This window comes from Adiantum capillus-veneris, chromosome 17 (assembly GCF_014529385.1).
Source record: "Adiantum capillus-veneris isolate H3 chromosome 17, ASM1452938v2, whole genome shotgun sequence".
Lineage (NCBI taxonomy): Eukaryota > Viridiplantae > Streptophyta > Polypodiopsida > Polypodiales > Pteridaceae > Adiantum > Adiantum capillus-veneris.
Window position 1 is genome coordinate 138,843,793 of NC_140947.1, and position 22,956 is coordinate 138,866,748.

At 42.3% G+C, this 22,956-nt stretch overlaps 1 protein-coding gene across 1 annotated transcript in view; it reads left to right on the forward strand.

The window, feature by feature from the left end:
* LOC147438168 (ribosomal RNA-processing protein) overlaps nucleotides 1-15,527 on the forward strand; it is a 33,208-nt gene extending 17,681 nt beyond the window's left edge. The window contains exons 3-4 of the mRNA XM_086486073.1: nucleotides 14,780-14,891; nucleotides 15,079-15,527. Coding sequence (XP_086342199.1) covers nucleotides 14,780-14,891; nucleotides 15,079-15,284 — 318 coding nt within the window. The 3' untranslated portion in view covers nucleotides 15,285-15,527. The remainder of the gene's footprint in view (nucleotides 1-14,779; nucleotides 14,892-15,078) is intronic.
* Nucleotides 15,528-22,956: the final 7,429 nt, after the last annotated feature.

Sequence of the window (22,956 nt, forward strand, 5' to 3'; positions counted from 1 at the left end):
ATGCGACCGGCACGCGAAACGGAGCCCAAAACAAGGAATTACAGCCTGCTGTGTATTTTTGCAGGTTTAGGGTTTCGGCCCTAAACGGACCCTAATACCCCCAGGAGGTTTGGGGACGCAAGGGGACCGCTGTACAGGTGAACTGGCGCATTTTCGGGGCAGAAAACAGAGAATTCAGCGTGCTGCAGATTCTCGCCAGGTTTTGCAAAGTGTCTGTATGCGTCGGGAAAGTCACCTATTGCGTGGGGATACTGACTGTGAAGCGTCCTAGTACAGTTATGTTGCCGAAATCGGGCCAGAACAGGTGTTTCTTAGCCTAGATTGTGCGGGGCAGCTTGTGGGAGATCACAGGTTTTATTCCCTTTGATAAAGAATAAAGAAATACCGAAAGGGGTGCCAATTTTGGGGCCTACAGGTTGTCGGTGTCTGCTTGGAGCATTCTAGCTTCCGAGCCGTGTGTGTGATTAAGTGTTAATTCCCGTTACAGGTCTCCTTTGCAAAGTGCTCTGTGTGTGTGTCTAAAGTAAAGAATTTCGGGTGAAAGCCAACGCCTACCGCCCTACGGGCCGGATTCACAGACTCTGTGTCCAGATGCTCTGAGTTATGAGGCCCTGCCTGCTTATTTAAAGAGTGCAAAGGGATGCTAAAAGCAGAGCCCCCAAAAGCTTCAAAAGCTGTACCAAAAGCTGAAATTAAAAGCTTGTGCTTTTTCTCTCTCAAGTTCTCTCTCTCTTGAGCCTAAAAATAAAGCAAAAGAGTTCTCCCTCTCTCTCTCTTTCAATTTGCGAAAAAAAAGCAGCAAAAAGCTGCGCCGATTTCTGCCCCAAAAGTTGCGCCGTAGAGCAAGCCTGCCACGTCATCCTGCCACGTGTCATTTTTCCGCAAGCTGCAGCCATGTCAGCAATTCCAGCCCACCATGCCGGGGCTAGGGGAGGTGTGTGTGTGTACACTGGGCAGCCACGTCACCGGTTTGTGACATGGCATGCCTGAGACAATTGTCTTTGACAGAGACCCCAGATTCAAGGTTTGTTTTGGAATGCTATTTGGGAGAACATTGGCACGCGGTTGCAATTCTCGTCATCGTTCCACCTGCAGACTGACGGGCAATCACAGATTGCTAATTCAGTGGTACTGGATTTGTTGAAGTCTTCTTCTTTGCATCAGAAGACTACATGGGAAAGGTTTTTACCTTTGGTGGAATATGCCTACAGTAACACGATTAACTCTTTGATGGGGAAGGTGCCATTTGAGATTATTGAAGGTTCCACCCTTCCTTAGCACGAAAGGTAAGATTTTTCTTTAAAGCCGACCAATTCACGAGAGACTTGAACTTGGTCCGGAAGGCTTGAAAGAAATCTTAGAAAAAGGCAGCAGATCGACATCGTTGCGATTTGAAATTGAAGGAGAACGATTGGGTGCTCTTACATTTTGGGAAGGCACGCCTGAGAAAGAAAAAGGGAAAGGAGCGGCTTTCTCGAAAGCTTAGCATGAGATACTATGGACTTGTCGAGATTTTCCGAAAAGATAAATAATGTCTCCTTTAGACTGAAGCTGCCCGACACTGTTTTCATATGAGTCTCTTGAAGCCTTTTAAAGGCGATGTACCCGATGATGGGGAGCCAGATGAGCAACCCGAATTGGAGGAAAACGAGCAGATACTCCTTCCAGAGAAGGTATTGGCACAGAAAGATAAAAGGTAAAGCGTTAAGAGGGCTCTTGGTTCAATGCAAGACCTACTCCGCATTGGATGCGAAGTGAATGGAGGAGGAGGACCTGGCAGATACTCCTCGGATTGTGAATCTTTACCTCAAAGCATTTGGTTTAGCATAGTCTATTCCAAATGGAACCCTGAATGTCACAAGACGGGCACCACGTGCCAATAGAAAAGAACAGACTGAACAAACTTTTAGCACTTAAATAACAATTGGACTGAAAGAGAGAGAGAGGACACGCGACACGGAGTGACGGAATTCCACCCCAGAGAGTATTGGCCCCAAACCTTGGCGCCCCTTTCGGTATTTCTTTATATTGCATCAACATTCTACAAGCCGGTACTCAAGACTCTGCACCTTCTCCAGGAAGCGTGCCAGAGAATGAGCCCTAGCCTCATATTTAAAGGTCCTTGGCCTAAAAAGCAGTTTACATGAAAGCTTTCAAACTCAAAAGCTTCTGGTCCAAAAAGCAATGCCAAAAGCTGCCAACGTAAATCACGGAAATCCGTACAGCCTGCCACATCATCATGCCAGCGTAATTTTCGAAAATCAGCCACGCTGTTGCAGTTTTAGGGTTAGGGTTTGCAGGTTTTAGGGTTAGGGTTTTCAGAATTAGGGTTTCAGTAGTGTTTTGGAATTAGGGTTTTAGCAGTTAGGGTTTCTGGCAGAAATTAGGGTTAGGGTTGTCTGCTTTTGGGCAACCACGTCATCACTTTGTGACACTTCTTCTGTTACTTGTTCTTCGTAGGGTTTAGGCTCGGCAGCAGCATACGGACCCTCGCCAAATGCACCGCAAATTACGTTGGCAAGCTGTACGATAGTTTGTACGGAAATCCGCTTTTTATGGATGTTGACGTGGTTGTTTTGCGTGAGAAGAAAAGCAAGGGAGAAATAAAACCTACGCAATTGCTTTTTCTATGCAATGTTGAAATTGGAGAAGCCTTTGAGTTGCTTTATTTTTAAATGCTTTTAAGTGGAAGCTTTTGATTTTGAAGCTTTTGGGGCTCTGCTTTTAGCAACCCTTGTAACCTTTATAAGAAACCCAAGGGGGCTCCCTTTGCAGAGCATCTGGACGTAGAGTTTGAGAGCGAGCACTCGGGAGTTGTACTTTGCTCGAAGATTAATATAAAAAGAAATACCGAAAGGGGCGCCAGTCTTTGGGGCCAATACCTCTTGGCACGGAACTCCATCGGGCCGTGTCAAATCAATTGTGAATTGTTTTGAAGTGAATTTGTGTTGTGTCGTGGTAGATTCTTGACTTGGAGTGTCCAAGTTTGTTACAGTGGTATTAGAGCACATAAAAATTCTTCTTCTACGGAGGATCCGATCCTTTTTACAACACACACAGCTTTTGGGAAAGAATCTTCGTGCCCCGACCCCGGACTTACTAGCCACTCCCACCCTTCATACATCGCGCATCGGGTGCGCTCCCGTCTTCATCGCTCTGTCTTACAGGACATAAAGCCATTAAAAATCCCAGATTACACATGGGTTCTGGTGAAGAATCTGACAGAGATGACACCTCTCTGTGGGAAGGCAAAGAAAAGTTGAAGATTTGGCGCGGGAACTGAAGAAAAGAATGAAGATTTGGGCAATCTTTTTTCAGACAAGTTTGCTAGAAAAGGAGTACAAACGTCAACTACATATTGGCATATGTATGAACGGATTGAGTACTCCAAGGCCTAGTGAATTACCCGATTGATAAGGTTTACTCGAGATGGTGTGTGGCCATTGCTTCTCCTCTCAGGTAGGGAGTAAAGCCGAAAAGATTGACGAGTGCAGAAAAGCAGAACGTGTACTCGCAGAAAGATATGGACAAGCGAAGCAAAAAGCAAAGCTTCAGAAAGGGCAAGAAAAAGGCAAAGAAGCCTAAATTTCGCCCAGTTTTTGATAGTTCTACAGAGGACTCGTCTTTGGATAGTTCGGACTTCGACGATCACAGATTTTATGCAAAGAAGAAGAATTTTGTATAAAGCCAACCAGTATGACTTCCTCGAAGATAAAAGCAAGAAAGTAAAACAATCTAAAAAAGATGACTGAATGGCTTTCTGCCAATGAGTATGCACTTCATCCATCGGGTGCCCGAGTCAAAAATTTGGCATACTGTGGATCCTTGGCAAACTGAAGCATTTTCTTTGCGAACTCGTTGACGTTGCATCTCCATGAGTTCGTACTGTGAAGGCCGAGGTGGCCTGTACTCATTTTGGTCCGTACTCGTTCCCTGCTAATCCGCTTGAATTTTTCGTATCGCCTCCCGCTTCAGAGATGGTAGATGGTGTAACAAATTGCTGACGTGTCAAAGCCTAAAGAATGGAGCCAACTTACAGATGTGGCCGAGGGGCCTAAACCCTAAGAAGAACAAGTAACAGAAGAAGTGTCACAAAGTGATGACGTGGTTGCTCGAGAGTAGAAAACCCTAACCCTAATTTTTGCCAAAACCCTAGGTCAAGGTGGCCTGTACTCATTTTGGTCCGTACTCGTTTCCTGCTAATCCGCTTGAATTTTTCGTATCGCCTCCCGCTTCAGAGATGGTAGATGGTGTAACAAATTGTTGACGTGTCAAAGCCTAAAGAATGGAGCCAACTTACAGATGTGGCCGAGGGGCCTAAACCCTAAGAAGAACAAGTAACAGAAGAAGTGTCACAAAGTGATGACGTGGTTGCCCGAGAGTAGAAAACCCTAACCCTAATTTTTGCCAAAACCCTAATTCTGGAAACCCTAACCCTAAAACTGCAGAAACCCTAACCCTAACCCTAAGGGCAACGTGGCAGATTTTCAAAAATTGCGCTGGCATGATGACGTGGTAGGCTGTACGGATTTCCGTGATTTACGTTGGCAGCTTTTTGAGCATTGCTTTTGGACCAAATGCTTTTGAGTTTTGAAGGCTTTTTATTGTAACTGCTTTTCAGGCCAAGGGCCTTTAAATATGAGGTTAGGGCTCATTCTTTGGCATGCTTCCTGGAGAAGGTGCAGAGTCTGTGTCACAAACTGCTGACGTGTCGAAGCCCTGAAGAATAAAGCCAACTTGCAGATATCAGCCGAGGGGCCTAAACCCTAAGAAGAACAAGTGACAGAAGAAGAAGTCCTACCAACTTATGGGGACCTCGTCTGATGGGGCCCCAAGTGACATAAAGACATTAAAAATAAAGCAGAACACACTCAAAAGACTTTGCACATCAAAATATGATGACGTAGCACCTGTACGGACGTTCCGGAATTCGCGGCGGATTTTTAGGGAAATCCCGAAATTTTAGGAAAGTGATTTTTTGGGGTCAGCTTTTCATATTTGATGCTTTTAGGCTTTGGGCCTTTAAATATGAGCCTTGGGGGCCCTCTCTGGCACTCTTCAACGCGCAGATTGCAGAGGAGGTGCTCCCCGGCTGTTGTACTTTGTGAATGAGCAGTAATATAAAGAAATACCGAAAGGGGCGCCAGGGTTTGGGGCCAATACTCTTTGGGGTGGAATTCCGTCCCTCCGTGTCGCGTGTTGTCTCTCTCTCTCTCTCTCTCTCTCTCTCTCTCAGTTCAGTAGTTATTGAAGTGCTTAAAGTCTGTTCAGTCTGTTCTTTTCTATTGGCACGTGGTGCCCGTCTTGTGACAATGGTATCAGAGCATCAGGCGTGTGCTTCTCTGAAAGCATACCGGTCCCACAAAAGAGCAGACATAGCAAACTAGAGACTTTTGGAATATATTCGAGGTATCTTCGCCCTCTTCGCCCTCCATATATTCGAGCCCTCCAACAGACTTATTAGCCACTCCCACCCTTACTTCATCGCACATCGGGCGCGCTCCCGTCTTCACCGCTTATGTCTTACAGGGCATAAGTCATTAAGATCACTTGCAAAAAAAGGATCCAAGATTTGTTTCGAGTCACTGTTTTTCTCAAAGGCAGTGCGATGCAGATGTTGATAGCTACCAAGCAGCATACTCCAAGTACTTGGCAAGCTTTCAAGAAAAATTTTGCCCGAAGTTATATGGTTTCTGACATCTTCCTTCGGAGTGCAACTTCTGGCCGAGTGGGGTATCCTGAAATGCTTGCCATGGAAACCCTAGTAGATTATATCTTGAAATTTCTCGACATCTCTCAGGAAGATATCTCTTCTTGAATTGATAACTTTGGAGATTCGGTGCGATTGCTATCTTGGGACTACCATCGTCGCCAAAGAAACAATGTTTGTCCAAGAGCTGATGGACCATGCTGTGCTCGGCTACGACCCTATGGGATGAACCTAACCCTAATTTTTGGTGCAGGTTTCAGGATGGAAAGTCAGTCGACTTTTCGAGCTCGACTGATGTCGATATTGCTTTTTAAGTTTGAATTTTGTTTGAGAACTTGTTTGGTGATCTTGTTTGAAATGGATGGTATCTGTTTTGAACCTGTTTCGGTGTCGATTTGAAATGTTTGACTCTGGTTTTAATACCGGTTTCAATGATTGGTGATTTTACTCTCGGGTGGAGTAGTGAGAAATTATGTTTGAGAATGCTTGTTCATACTCATGGCCCAGACCCTTGTGCTTATTTGCGGGGGGAGTATTGAATGATTGGAAAGTGTTGTTTTTACTCATGGTCCGGACCCTTGTGGTTATTTACATGGGGAGTATTAAGAAGTTTGAGTAGTAGTCACTCTCAGCACCTCCAAACGACGCAGGCTGCGGTCTGGGGGGGTTTGGTTGTCAAAGGCCTCTATATCTCATGGCTCGGACCTTTTTAGGTTATTTGCGGGAGGAGTAATGAGAGAGTCGTTGAATAGCTCATGGCCCGGACCTGGATGGTTATTTGTGGGGGGAATGTTCATCGGCGACTTTATGTTTCTATGTCTTGTAACATGCATATGTAAGCATTTGTGTTGCATTGTGATGTGCTAACTACTGAACATTCATGAGATTGCCTAGGTATGTAGTTTTTTAGTGCATCAAGACACCCGTAGAAGATCAATATGGTATGGGTGTGATGGCTAATTTTACTACGCCGGAATATCGAGTTCCGATCTGGACGAAAGGAGAAGCTAACTCCTTGATCAAAAGAGCAGAAAGGAGAAGCTAACTCCTTGATCAAAACAGCCGAAAAGAGAAGTTAACTCCTTGACCAAAAGAGCAGAAAGGAGAAGCTAACTCCTTGATCAAAACAACCGAAAGGAGAAGCTAACTCCTTGATCAAAAGAGTAGGAAGGAGAAGCTAACTCCTTAATAAAAAGAGCAAACTGATTGTCCCTCGGAATGACCCTTGAAAATTTTTGAGCTAACTTGAGTTGTTTTGCAGATATGCTGTAATCGCGGATGATTACTCTCTTTCAAGAAGGGGAGATGTCACAAACTGTTGACGTGTCAAAGCCGTGAAGAATAAAGTCAACTTGCAGATATCGGCCGAGGGGCCTAAACCCTAAGAAGAACAAGTGACAGAAGAAGAAGTTTTACCAACTTATGGGGACCCTGTCCGATGGGGCCCCAAGTGACATAAAGACATTAAAATAAAGCAGAACACACTCAAAAGACTTTGCACATCAAAATATGATGACGTGGCACCTGTACGGGCGTTCCAAAATTCGCGACGGATTTTTAGGGAAATCCCGAAATTTTAGGAAAGTGATTTTTTGGGGTCAGCTTTTCATATTGATGCTTTTAGGCTTTGGGCCTTTAAATATGAGCCTTGGGGGCCCTCTCTGGCACTCTTCAACGCGCAGATTGCAGAGGAGGTGCTCTCGCTCCCCGGCTGTTGTACTTTGCGAATCAACAGTAATATAAAGAAATACCGAAAGGGGCGTCAAGGTTTGGGGCCAATACTCTCTGGGGTGGAATTCCGCCCCTCCGTGTCGCATGTCGTCTCTCTCTCTCTCTCTCTCTCTCTCTCTCTCTCTCTCTCAGTTAAGTTGTTATTGAAGTGCTAAAAGTCTGTTCAGTCCGTTCTTTTCTATTGACACGTTGTGCCCGTCTTGTGACAGTATGGAGTACCGGCTTGTACTGTGTTGATGCAATATAAAGAAATATTGAAAGGGGCGCCAAGGTTTGGGGCCAATATTCCACCACTCCGTGTCGCGTGTCGTGTCTCTCTATTTCAGTTCAGTTGTTATTTGAAGTGCTTAAAGGTCTGTTCAGTCTGTTCTTTTCTATAAACACGTGGTGCCCGTCTTGTGACAGTGGTATCAGAGCATTAGGCGTGTGCTTTTCTGAAAGCATACCGGTCCTACAAAAGAGCAAACAGAGCTATTGGAATTATTATGTGACGAATTATACCTGGACCTTGTTAGGTTATGCGGGAGGAGTGTTTATCGGCGGCTTTATGTTTCTCTGTCTTGTAACATGCATATGTAAGCATTTGTGTTGCATTGTGATGTGCCAACCACACTGAATATTCCTACTTGGATGAGATTGCCTGGGTATGTAATTTTAGTGCATCAAGACACCCGTGGAAGATCAGTACGGTGTGGGTGTGATGGCTAATTTTACTACGTTGGAATATCAAGAGTTCCGATCTGGACGAAAGGAGAAGCTAACTCCTTGATCAAAATAGCCGAAAGGAGAAGCTAACTCCTTAATAAAAAGAGCAAATTGATTGTCCCTCGGAATGTCACTCGGAATGACCCTCGAAAATCTTTGAGCTAACTTGAGTTGTTTTGCAAATATGCTGTAATCGAGGAAGATTACTCTCTTTCAAGAAGGGGAGATGTAACAAACTGCTGACGTGTCAAAGCCTAAAGAACGGAGCCAACTTACAGATGTGGCCGATGGGCCTAAACCCTAAGAAGAACAAGTAACAGAAGAAGTGTCACAAAGTGATGACGTGGTTGCTCGAGAGCAGAAAACCCTAACCCTAATTTCTGCCAAAAACCCTAATTGTTGAAACCCTAACTCTAAAACTTGCAAACCCTAATTTTGGAAACCCTAACCCTAAAACTGCAGAAACCCTAACCCTAACCCTAAGACAGCGTGGCAGATTTTCAAAAATTGCACTGGCATGATGACGTGGCAAGCTGTACGGATTTCCGTGATTTACGCTGACAGCTTTTTGAGCATTGCTTTTGGACCAGATGCTTTTGAGTTTTGAAGGCTTTTTAATGTAACTGCTTTTCAAGCCGAGGGCCTTTAAATATGAGGTTAGGGCTCATTCTCTGGCATGCTTCCTGGAGAAGGTGCAGAGTCTGGAGTACCGGCTTGTACTGTGTTGATGCAATATAAAGAAATACCGAAAGGGGCGCCAAGGTTTGGGGCCAATACTCTCTGGGGTGGAATTCCGCCACTCCGTGTCGCGTGTCGTCTCTCTCTATTTCAATTCAGTTGTTATTTGAAGTGCTTAAAGTCTGTTCAATCTGTTTTTTTCTATTGGCACGTGGTGCCCGTCTTGTGACAGATGGAGTCGTCTGATTTTTTTCGGAATCCATATGTGCCGCGAGAAGAAGGATCAAATTTCCCAGTAGAAGAGAAATCGGCCGTGCTCTGATATCACTGTAACAGACTTGGGCACCCCAAGTCTAAAATCTGTGTTTATGGAAATTCCGTACAGCTGTTAGTACAAAAAGCGGGACTGTCCGTGCAGTCTGCCACGTCAGCATGTCAGCGGAAAAACCGGGGGTTCCGTACTGTTGCCACGTCAGCGTCCTTACCGCCTCCCACGTCATTTGATATGCCACGTCACCTTGTGTACTGTTCGAGCAGAACTGCCACGTATCAATTTGTGGCAGCATGCCTACGGAGACGGAAGAGTAAGGAGCGAGTTTTCTCAAAGTTGAGTATGAGATACTATGGCCCTTTTCAGATTCAGGAAAAGATAAATGATGTGTCCTTCATATTGAAGTTACTAGATACTTGGAAGATTCACAATGCATTTCATGTGAGTCTGTTGAAACCTTTCAAGGGTGAGGTGCTAGTGGACAGGGAGCCTGAGGAGGAACCTGAAGTGGAAGAGAGAAAGGAGATTCTCGTTCGAGAACAGATACTGGCTCACAAGGAAAGTAAAAAGTGAAAGGTAAGGTGATACGCGGATATTTAGTCAAGTTCAAGAACTACCTGGCATTGGATGTGAAGAGGAGGACCGTCTGCTCGGATTTTAGAGCTTTACCTTCAGGCTTTTGGTCTAGCTTCGACTATTCCAAGAGTTACCGATGATCATCGGGTTGAATCTGGTGCATTGCGGATTGCATAAGAGGGGAGTTACTCCGCTTCTTTGTCACAGATTAGCTAGATGGATTACAGTCACTGATTTCTCTTGAGATTTTAGGGGTACTGATGGGGTAACAATATTCTATTGTATGACTTTAAGAAAAGAAGTACTTTGAAATGGGATTTTTTAAAATGAATTTGATATATATGCTCTCTCACGTGTGTGATGTTTGAGTGCATGATTGAAGACGAAATGACTGCAACATTTCGGTCTTGTTCACCTGAGGGGTGATATAAATATGATAGTAACAAGATTTAGTCAATCGCGACATCTGTTAGAGATCGGTGAGATGTGGATGTGATTGCTAAATACGCTACAATGATCATGATTCTCATCAAAGATCTTGACGGGGATAGTGATGTGAATGTTCAGTGATTGTCATCTTAGTGCAAGTACTGGATATGTGTTGTCTAGTGTGTCGGTTCTTAGAGTCAGTGTCTACTAAACTCGTTGTTGGCTTACGTTGGTTTGCATATGAATTGAGGGCGCTTACATCTCTTTCAAAAGAGGGGTATGTCACAAAGTGATGATGTGGCATTACCTATATGACAGATTCCGGACAGATTGAGGTCCTCGTTGAAAGAAGTTGTAACAACTTGCAGAACCAATCCGAGAGGCCAAAAATGAAAGGACACCAATTTTATAAGCTGTACCAACTTATGGGTCCTGTGCGATGAGGCTCAAAGGGACTAAAGGCTAAAAAGACAGGCGTAAAGGGCTAATGATGTGGCAGTTGTATGGACCCGCAAATTGCGTTGTTGACGTGGCTGATCGTACGAATTTTCGTGATTTACGTTGTTGACGTGGCACCTGTACGGAATACCGCGATTTGCGCTGGCATAGATTTTGGGACCCGAATGCTTTTAGAATTGAAGCTTTTCATGTTCACTGCTATTGGAAGGCCCAGGGCCTATAGATAAAGTGCGAGGGCCTTAGTCTCAAGCAGATACGCTTGGGAGCACTATCTGCCTCAGTCTCAGGCAAATACACTTGGGAGCGCTATTGAGACGAGGACCCTCGAACATTGTACTTTGTGAACCATTAATAATAAAGAAATACCGAAAGGGGCGCCAGTGTTTGGGGCCAATCTCTCTTGGCGCGAAACTTCATTGTGCCGTGTCGTCTCTCACTCAGTCTTGTTCAATTCTTTCACTTTTTTCATGTGTTGTGGTAGATTGTCAACTTGGAGTGTCCAAGTCTGTTGCAGGAGACATGGTTAAAACTTAACCCCATGTATGGTTAACTAGGTTTTGAGGGTGCCTATGGTTAATTTCGAATGCCTAGAGCACACTTTGGTATGGCTGGTTTTTCACAGCCATAGGACCAAAATGCAGATATGATAGGTAAAACAAGTGATTTGAGTGCGAGAATGGTAAATTCTGGAGCACCACTTTTATGGGCACCTGTTTATGACAATTTGACTTCTTTGTGTTAACCTAAGGATTACAAGGAAGGCGGCAGTTCAAGGGAATTGAGTAGTGAGGACCAATTGAAGGCTTTGACCTTTATACAATAGTTGATGCAGTTGATGCTGCAAGAAACTTCACAGAGTCTTCAAAGTTATGCAAGGTTGCAACTTTCTTGAGAGGAAATGCGCTTCAGTCTTGGACTGCATTGTTGAACTAGGGTAAGTACCTACAACATGGGTCTAGTTCAAAGAGCTTTTCGCACTTGCGTGGCTTACAAACACTTTTGAGGTGGATGTGATGACAGCATGGCACGAGTTAAATGCAGCACATTGTGTAAAACTTGAAGAGTACAATAAGCAGTTTTGGGCCGCAGTGTTGCCAGTAAGCTCCTACAGGTTTGTGCCATTGTGAGAACAGATTGAGAAGTATTGTTGTGGATTGCCCAAGGAAATTAGGGACTACTTGTGTCCCACTTATAGGAGAGGGGATCTAGTCTATGACACCGTCGGATGGGTGTCCAGTGTCCGGGCGATCGTAGTGTGAACTCGGCCAGTGTGGCCAGCTACTTGTATAAAAGGAGGCCAAGGCCTCATTTGTAACTATTGACCCCCATTGGCAAAGTGCCAGTGGCTAGCCCGTGAGGCTAGGAGTGTGCGAGGTCACTTTGAGGAGGTGAGGCTGGGTGGTATGAGACGCTCGGTCTTACAGATGCATGCCTATGTCCTTGGACGCTGGCCCAACATGGGGGAGCTGTCGGATGGTGGCTATGGTCGGTGGCATGCGTGTCTATAGGCGGTTCGTGTAGCCGGGAGATCCTCTCTGAGTGTTCGTTTCATGGTATCAGAGCCTGCTTGGTTGCAGGAAGGACCGTGTGCACACCTATTGATCGGTTTGAGTTGGATAACCTCAATTTTGTGTAATTTTTAATGACTAATTACTGAGATTAGCACTCTTATGGATGTTCCAAAGAACGGTTGAAAAACATATGTGACATATCTTTGGAATGTGGCAGGTGCATTTGTGAGACCAAATGGCATAACCCTGTATGCAAAACAACCCCATGGCATGATAAAAGTGGTTTTTAGCTGATCTTCCAAGGTTATGCGTATTTGAAAGGATCCTGAATAACCATCACAGACGGTATAGCATTCAAAACCCGCTACTTCATTCAGAATTTCATCCAAGAAAGGGAGAGGAAAGTGGTCTCTCTTTGTAGCTGCATTTAGTGGTTTGTAGTCAACACAGACCCTCCACTTACCATTCTTTTTAGGCGTCACCACTATGGGTGACACCCATTCTGAGTTTTCTACAGGATAGATGAATCCCGCCTCCAGCAGTTTCCTTACCTCGACCAAGTCCGTTCACGCATGCTCTGTATACATGGATTACAAGTACTTTCGAGAGCCTCGATTAACATGTATCTGCCTTGGAAAATGCCAATGTTCAAATGAAAATATGTCTGTGCTCTCTCGAAGGAGCCGTGCAAGGGTTTAATGCTCGTCTTGCAGCTCTCGAAAATACGGCTCAGCTGACGATCGTGCGTATTTTCGAGAACGACACCCATCTTCAGTAATTGTCGATGCAGATTGCTGGTTTTGAGCGTTCACGGGGTGGTCTTATTGTGACAATTATGTATAAGACTACCAATTTCTCAGGTATGAGAAAGAATGTACGGAATTAGTTGTAAATAACTGGCTTCATTAGTGGACTATGCACTTTGATCTCCATGGAGAGCATGATGAATGGAGGATTCAGATGATTCCTTTTTTATTTGCGTAGTAAAGTGCTTACTTGGTGGTGTGATATGACAGAGAAGCCTACGACGTGGGCTTTTGTACTGACGTGCTGAGCCATGCATGTTCGCGTTTGGTGGGTTGGCTAGAGGCAAGACTCTTGTTCCAAGCATTGATGGGGTGAGAGTCTCTTATTTTACAGTTTTCAACTGTGCGCTATTTTTTGACGACGTGGCATAAATGTGCCACTCTGCACATTTATGCTTTTTAGGAAGGCCCTCCCATGTTTCCATGTCGTGGAGTATGGGGGTGTGAGTTTGCATATATAGGCATTTTCCCCCTAGAGTAGGGTCAGGTGGAACAATTAGATTGATGATACTAGCTGGAAGTGTCATGTGCACATCTAACCCTATGTGCATGTGAACAAGCTACTTTAAGTCGAGGGTTGAGGCCAACTTAGGAAGTGTTTTGGCACCTTTGTGAGCCTGTGCGCAAGCCGTGCATGTCCAGGCACTTAGAGTAGTTGCATATCCTTTGATTGCACACAACATGATCATCAGCATTACAGTCGGTAGCCATCATGAGCATTTTAGAGTGCACAGAACTCATTTTCCCTATTTTAGCTATTTTTCACCTATTAATAAGTGACTTTGTTGAGAAACTGGGTAGGGCAAATTTGCTAAGTTAATATAAAAGAAACCTGGCAGCCACTCAGAGAAGCAGAAGAAACCAAGAGAGCACAGGTAGAATTTGCAGCAGGCCCTCTAGTGTTTCTCCTCAGCAAGACCTCAGCAAAACCAGCATTTGCAGATTAGCCTATCAGCGTTTTCTGATCAGCCAACCAGCGTTTTACACAGCCTGAACCAGCATTTTTTGGCCAGCTACAGCAGCGTTTTCAGCCAGAGATAGCAGCGTTTCAGCCAGCAGTCGTTAGCATCGTCGTCGACCTTGTCGTCGCCGTTGTCTTCGACTTAGATCAGCATTGCATCATAGCATCATGAACTTGCATCAGCACCTTTGTACCAGATTTGTGCAATCAATAGCATAGACTTCTCTCGCCATTGAGAGAGGGGTCCTTGGAGGAGGGTTTGACAACAATCTAGTGTCGTATTCTTCTCTCTATCGCTCTCTCAGTCTCAGCACCTTCATTCACAGTGTTATTCACTTTGTTTGTAATCATTTGCACTCTCTCACTAAAGGAACGGAAGGCTCTCCCTTCCAAAGGAACCCTTGAGCACAGTTCGGAGCACTCATCTTGAGCAAAGTTCAACATTCACTTCCGCTGCACCTTACAAGAAGTTGTTGCCATCACCTCGAATAGAGTATTTTATAGAAAGAAGGGTTTGTATCTCTTGGGTTACAGGCTAAGATTCTTTATTCACAGAGGATCAATGATTCTTTTGGATATGTTGGAACGGAAGCTCTTTGTTCTACATGTGGTATGGAAGGATATGTTTGGATGCATTACTTGAACCAGCTTGGTGTGGATAGTGTTAAGTACATGTGCTCTACTACCTTTTGCTTCTATGCACATTTTTGCATTCCAGATTGTATTGGGAATTCCAGAGGGGACTCCAGGCTTACACCCAGAGATTTGGAGGGGGATAGGCCTAGTTCATCTATGGTTGTATGTGTGTGTGTGTGTGTGCATGAATGGGTGTATTTGTAAAGTGTAGGATGGTAGTAAATCTCTGTGAGATGCCAGTGCTGATGCCTTCCCTTTTGGGGCTCCTACTTACATTTCTAATGAGCTTGTTTTTGGTGATGCCAGAGGCGGCTTGCGATGGCAGAGGCATTGGGCCAATCTGAATCAAAAGATGCAGCTGAAGAGGACATGAGGTCACCTGATTCAAATGAATCTGACCAGGGCTGCAAAGGAAATGGTAATCAATTTAACATGTACTAGCTGTTGGCATATAGCTCAAGGCTTTTGGCTTTGACTGCAGTAAGCGGGCGGTGCATCTAGTTTCGGGGCATATGTGTACAGTGCTTGTTTCCTCATGGCTTGGGTCTTATCTCATCTATTTTCTTGTGAAGAACTAACTTAATTTCTCTTTTTCTTTTGGAAAGGCACTGTAATGTATGAGGACAAGGATGCGACTACTGTTGTAAATACATACAGCATAGATATGGATGCTGGTTTAGCAGAATCTAAGCAGCTGAGGCCTCACAAGGCTGCCAATGCTCTTTCAATCAGAAGATCGACACAGAAGAAGCGCAAGTGCTTTGAAAATATGGGAGAGCGGCATTCAAAACAGAGAAAGAGAAGATTGTAGGAAGGAAGGTAATTGTTTTTCAGAAATCATTTTTGTAATTTATGACACAGCTACTAGGAATCGTGCTTGGAGGGACAAGCTCGTCGTTAGCCCAGTAACCACTAAATTTTGAGAGACCATATTATGATTCCTGTATGATTTACAATCAAGATAATTGCTCTGCGAACTACTCTTTGAACGAATTTTGAAGGTAGAATATGATGAGGTAAGGGTGGTGCACAGTAGTTAAATTTACATTTCTCATGGAGTCATTTACTGTGAGAGGCCTAATCGGGTTTTAGTCTTAAGTCTTCTGGGTGGGGTGATCGAGCTCCTTTGGTATGAAATGGTCCTAGATTTTTGTGTATTGGGCATGTTTTTGAGAAAAGTTGCAGAATGTTGTGGTTAAAAAACCTTCGCATTAATACGAGTGCTGCAATTTCTTTCTCAACACAAATGGTTTTCAATGCCCTCCTACAGAAGTTCACCCAGAGTTTCTTTCATAGAGGTTTTTAGAATTTGATGATTCGAAGAACAAGGGGCAGAGGAGAATGTTATAAGAATGGATGGCTTGCCTTGCAGAGTGAAACTTTAAATTCAGTAGATTGTTTGCAAGAAATACATGACCTGATTACAAGCTATTTAATACTAATGCCCCCCCTCCCCCCCAACAAATAAAGCAAGAAAAAAAGGTGAAAGTTCTTGATGGGCTATTGAGAGGAATTTAATAATAAGTCTTCTTTGTGAGAGAGAAGACATGAAATTGACTAATAATTTAAAACATTTGTTATCACAACAAGATTGTAACAATGAACCATTTACAAAAGATTCCAAAAGCATAAATTTAATCATTGAAAAAACACTTGGAAGCATTGCAACCAAAAGAAGGCGGCGAAAGAATGAAAAAGATTATGTGACCCAATACTTAATGTCCCTCTTTGATGAGAGGTTCACAAATATCAACCTCACTAGGGCCTACAAAACATGGTAAAACAAAAAGCTTGTTGCCATGTGGTGCTAATCAGCAAGCTGTATCTAATGGTCCACAATTGCACCCAAAATGTAAACCTTGTCATGTAGTCTAAAAAGAGTTGGCATGTGCACACTAGCCCGAGCCATCTGTGCACCTGTGCATGCATGTGCATGGGACACTCTTACTTGCGAGATACTTTATGGCTAATGATATAACCAATCAAGATACTCTAGCATTGGCGATGGTAGCATCCTTCTCCAACTAGCTTTTGCCCCACCTCCACTTTATAGTTTGCCCTCTTAAAGGGTCTATGACTTTATCAACTCACGTACAATCAATGAAAAGATGCTAGCGCCTCCCTTTAAGGTTCCATGTAGCCATAGGTTTCCCTAAGAATACCATCTTACTACTTCACCTCTAGACACAAGATGTTGCAGTTAGCTATGACTTAGTCTTTTGGAATGCAATTAGCCTCTACCTTAGGTATGCTAGATTTAAGTGAGTGCAAATTTAAGTATGCATACTGGACTGATGGAAATGGTTCCTCCAGGCTACATAGGCTTTGGTCCATCTATGTTTTCAATAACATAGATGTGTGGTTGCTTTTAGGGAGACTTCACTTCTATTTTTGACTACGATAGGTAGTACAATATGACCCGACTATTTGTATGCAAGTCGAATATGCCAATGTTCTAATTGATGTAATGAGTCTCTTTAGAATGCAAGTGCTATGATTAGACTTACAATGGTGCATGAGCTCATGTAATGGCCAAATCATACTTAGTCTTGGTCTTGAAGCATAAATGTAAATAACAAATATCTAATTAGTAGGACAATAGCAAAACGAAAGTTCTACCAAAATTTTATTGGTTCATAACTGCTATGTATTCCTACAAAGTTCTTCTTCCTAAATCCCCTTGATATGTATACATTTGTAGGTGAACAAAACTGATTACCGTTTTTGTTAACTCTCATGATAGTATACAGAAATCAAGGGTGAGCGCCTCATCGGAGCTATCCTAGGAGGATGGGGGGTAGCTAACTTAGGAGATTCTTACATGGAAAGGAGGGCCTACATTTTGGGGGCAAGGCTATGGAGTTGCTTGGCCTAGATAGTGGGACCAATCCCTTGTGTACATGTTGAGTCTTTGACCATTTTGGCATGCAGACGCCCACCTAGCCAGACACCACATTTTTAATATATTTGTACTCTATGCTTTTCCCAGGTAGTGTAGCTATACTGTGTAAATTTTGGTTTCAAAGTAGTAGATCTATTCTATGAGTTGTAATTCTTTCATGATATTTGTAAAGGCCTATGTGAGCTTGGCCAATAACTATTTAGAAAGCCCTATGTATAAAAAATAATAACCTTAGTATGAAAAGAATGCTTATCTTTGGAAAAGAAAGAGCTCTAAGTATGTACACTCAAGCAGCCAAGCAACTCTAACTTGTAATCGACTTTTCTAACGATTGGATAATCCTATATGGATTCCGAGAATTGCATTGTGTTCCTCTTATCTTGCTCTTTCAATCAAGTGTAAGCATTTCAAGTTCTATCACGGTTTGTGACTTCGCGTCTGCAAGCCTTGTCTTCAATTTTGAGTGTTTAAATCACTGTTTATGACATTTTGGTCATAGGAGAGTGTTATCAGACCTTATAGTGACCCGTTTAAGTAGTTCTATTGCAGTTTTTATAACCTGGTAAATGATGGATCGTGATGACCTAGAGTAGTGAGATAGGATATAAACAGATTTTTCGACCCGTGAGTGGGTGATTTGCTTGTTGAGTCATTATGAAAGAAATGGACTCATTTTTGGGCCTTTTAGCTCTAGTGAGAGAATGCTTCCAAGCCAATAGGAAGAAGGCTAACATCACGTAGAAAAACCCTCTTTTCTCATTTTTTAAAATGTCCATGAAAACAATTTTGGTGAAATTTTCACTATCACCAGAAAAATAAGGTGCTTGATAGTGACATTTTGCACAAGCGCCGAACGCATTTTTATGACCGGATGTTGCTATCCTATAACGTGAGGTAAAGGATCGGAACCAAGCAAATAGAGACCCTCTCTTGGAACTCTATTCGCTTGGTTCTGACCTCCTGAAGCCCTAGGCTTAAAAATGCTATATCTTGAGTTAAAGACGTTAGATTTGAGCATTTTAACGTGCTATCGTAAGGTTTTTGGACGTTCCAGATGCATCCGAGGTATTCTTTTTGAATTTTGAAAACATAGCTTATGTGTTTTCTCTCATCGCACATTACATCATTGATTATGATTCATGGAAATAGATTTTTGTGCACACTTAAGTTGGGCTCTCAAAAAGTATTTTGTACAAGCATCCGTTTAAATAATAGAGCATACTTTTTTTTATTTACTATGAGAAATAAAATTCCAAAAAACCACTTGTATTTTTCAGGATCACCTCTCTCTATGCCGAGTTGGCGTTTCTTACATGGCCCAAAATTCATTTCAAATTTCTCCTAATGTGATGCATTTGCTTGTTGAGGTTCACTTCTTGAGGATTGACACCCTCAAAAAGTCTACATGTCTCATTCAAGTCACTTCTATGAGTAGTGACATGAGTATATTAGTGTCAGATAGGTATGCTATAGGCATCTGTCGCGGCGACCCGCTAACATTGGCGTCGTTGCTAGAAAATGATCCTTAGGTGGTGAGTGACCTAGTGTGTATTTTGAGTTCCGTTGTGTTGGAGTAAAGGAGGTGTGCCTCTTACCTCGGACAGACGTGCTAGAGACGTTCGATTGCTCATCACTTATGCACACCTTATTCTTTACTAGATAGAAAAATAAGATACGCTCTTTCACAAATTGTGGTGAGCAGCTTCACCCCCATCATGTGTTCTCTCTCTCTCTCTCTCTCTCTCTCTCTCTCCTTCTATGCACACACATCACATTTGCACATTTACAATTGGTATCAGAGCCGAAGTGAAGCACTTGCATCATTGCAACATTACAGTGAAGATTACAGTGAAGATTACGGTGAAGATACGGAATTTTCAGCACTGTTTTGCAGCACTAAGTAAAAGGTTGTTTTTCAGCTTACTTCCCGTTCCCCTATATCAAAAATGCCGTGCTCTATAACTTTCCAATTGAAAGTTTTTCAAATTTTGCATCGATTTTGATGTATGTTTGGCAGACTGCCCGCAAGTTGAAGGTAGACAATTGCAGATTTTTACAGATGTGTTTTGACTTGCCAAAACAACCCAAATTATGCCCATTCTCGGCTCCGAACTATTTTTTTGTGATCTACAATTTTCCAAAAGGAAGTTTTTGCAAATTCTCTATGGTTTGAGAGATATTGGTTGACCGATTTGCTGGGTGTTCTGAAAGTTGCAGATTGATATGTAGACCTTTTATGCGTATTGTGGCATTTTAGAGTGATTTTGGAGCTGAGTTGCTGCATCCAAAGAGCTCAGATTCACCTTGGTTGTTTTCTTGTTTTGTGCATTTATGGTTTGCTCTTAGTGAAGAGAGTATGGGCTGAAAATTTCAAAAAATTTATTTGCATAAGTTGAGAACATTTGGTGGATGTATGCACTCTTGTGGACTCTCAGGATTTGAGAGCAGATTAATCACAGGTAATGCGCATTCACTCGTGCGATTGAGCTGATTTTGGAGAGAGTGTTGTACGGTTCTACAGAGAGTTTTGCAAGATAGTTTGACATTGATCTAGTGCTTTGGTTTACGATAATTGATGGCAATTTGCATATGGTTTTGGTGCTTGTTTATGTGCGATCATTCCATTTGTGTACGTTGAGTGTGGAATGCCATTGTATGCACATTGTGGAGCAGTTTTGGCATCTTGGATGCGATTTATGAAACTTTGAGAGATGCATTGAGATTTTGCTTATTTTGTAGGGGAGACTGTTCGATTTTTCCTAGATTTCTCTCCATAGTTTGCCTTGATTTCCGTACACTTTTTGATGCATTCATGGTCATTAGATTGAGACAATGATTTTTTCTTGTTGTGGTAGAGGTAATTGCACATGGCATTGATGCGATTGACAGGGATATGCTGATAAATATTACACGTCTTTTCATCAGCCTTCGCGACTTTCATGCACTACCTCTTATTGTTGAGACCCAACATAACAGTTGCAGTGGGAGAATTTGTAGATAGAGTTGTTAGTCGAGTGATGATTGACAGTAGCATGACGCATCATGCAGCAATGTATGTCATTATAGGATACTTGCAGGGTATGCATGCTGATTCTGGCAGGAATATATGCTTTTGCACACCTCTAGAGCCTATATGGCGGTATGCATCGACTTTGAGAGAGTCAATGAGAATAGGTTGAGATAAGATTCCTCCCTATATCTCATGTACATATTGTTAGGTCCTATAATACTACCACTTATCGACACATTCACCTTTAAGTGGAAGATTATTGGGGTAAGGCGGTCTTGCCCTCGTCGAATGCACCAGAGACGATCGCTCATCACTTGTACACATCTTATTCTTTACTAGATAGAAGAATAAGGTGCACTCACACACACATTGTGGTGAGTAGCTCCACCCACATCCTGGGTTCTCTCTCTCTCTCTCTCTCTCTCTCTCTCTCTCTCTCACATACGTACCACATTTGCACATACACATACGTTGTCCATAGGTTAGTCTTTCCATTCCATTTACACTAGCAATAAAGTATATTAATGAGGGTTTAGTACTTGATAGAGCTTAATCAGAGACTTTCTAGATCTATTCTCGAGAGGTAAAGAGAGTTGTGAGTGAGATAGCCAAAAGCATTTCATTCTTTGATTTTCTCATTACTTTTAGAGTGTTGTATCGTTGCGGCTGAAATTTTCCATTGTTTTGCTCATTTTTGTTTCATGTTTCATGGGAGTAGGGTAAGTAGAAACCATCACCATCAAATTGGGTTAAAAGATTAGGGAAAAAAGGGACAAAAACCATGTTTTGGGCAAAAACAACCACAAACTCTAAAATATTAAAATTTTTACGGTAGAAACCTAAAATTTGATCTAAAACCAAAAAGAGGGTGCAAAAAAGCCTCAAAAAACTTATGAAAAACAAACTAAGAACTTTCAGTAGAATCTGTGGAGGAACATGGATCGTGATCCATGTACCACCTCATAGGCCATTTTTGTAGGAAAGTTGTCAGTGACACTCTGTATCAATAGAATATTGCTTTGAGGAATTTTGGTTACAAGAAAATTTCAAAAATCGCATCAAAATTGACCGATAGAGGAAACACCCTAGAAACAGGGGTTTCAAACACAAAACTTGACATATCTTGAGATTTTGAGATCCAAATCATAAAAGACTAAGTGGGTCAATTAGAGAAAATCAGTGTTTAACAACTGTGAAAATTATAGATTCATCCGTGGTGGAACATGGATCATGATCCATGTACGCCTGAGACAAAACTAGGCATAACAAAGGACCAATTGATAGATATTGACTTCATTTGATTAAAACCTAAGTTTGGGATCAGATTGAGCTAAAAAAGACACTCAAGATCAAGAAATTGGTGGAAGAAACCAAGAAACTAGTCTATTAGATCAAATTTGAGAAACTTTTAAACTTTTCTTATCCAAATCCAAAAATATCTTTTAGCTAACAGAGACTACAAGCTGACAAAGTTTCATGTCAAAAGGGGATAAAACATGGATTGCGATCCATGTACCTCATCTTACATTTTGGTTGAAAATTGAACAATGAGTAGCAAAGACATATAGAAACATATTCCCAAAGTCAAATTTGCAAAAAGATTTGAAAAAGTGACCAAAAGAGCCTAAAAGAGAAGATAGCCAAAAACCGCTAAAACAGGTCAAGGATTTCCCTTTTAATTGATTTTTTCTTAGCCAAATCCAAATTTTTTGGGGGATGTCTTAGAAATACCTTCATCTATAAGTGGTTCAATTTTGGGGTCAAAAGCTCTCCAAACATGGATTGCGATCCATATACCTTTCGCAAATTTTTGAGCCAAAACCTAGCCACTTTGATCTACATCCTATTTATAGCCTAATCTCAAAGTTCATTTCATTTGATCATCAAAACCCAAGTCCAAAATTGTCCAAGTAATTTGAGAAAGTATAAAAACTGACCTAACTTCCAATCTAGAGGTCCAAACCCCAAAAGTTTGATACCATAGTATCTAGTAATCATGTTGATCCTAATGGTGTTAAGAAAACTAAATTTGGCCTCCAAACATGGATCAATCCATGTCCCCATGGTGACATCTTGACTTGAAATATTCCCAGATTGTAGTGCATATAAGAAAACATATTCTCAAGTCCAATTTTGAAAAAAAAGAGCAAATTTCGGTCAAAAGGCATTAAAACAGAAGACAGATTCAAAATCATAGAACAGACCTACGGTTTGGCATTTCACCTATCAAAACACTTACAAATTCAAAAAGATTTGAATTATAGCTTGTAGACATAGAGTGTAACAAGCTCTCTAGAGATCAACTTTAGATGTGGTAGAACATGGATCGTGATCCATGTCCTCTAACATAAAAAATTGGTGAAAATTAGTACAAAGCCTATAGATGACGTTGTCTAGCTACTGTCAAAATTTGATAAGGGGTCATGGATCGCAATCCATGTACCTCTTCATAGTGGGTGTATTTGACTTGATGAACCTGTAGATATACTTGAGTACATCTTATATCTCAAATTTGAGCCAAAAACACCCTATGGAGATCAAGAGACAAACAAAAGTTCTTGCGTTCTAATC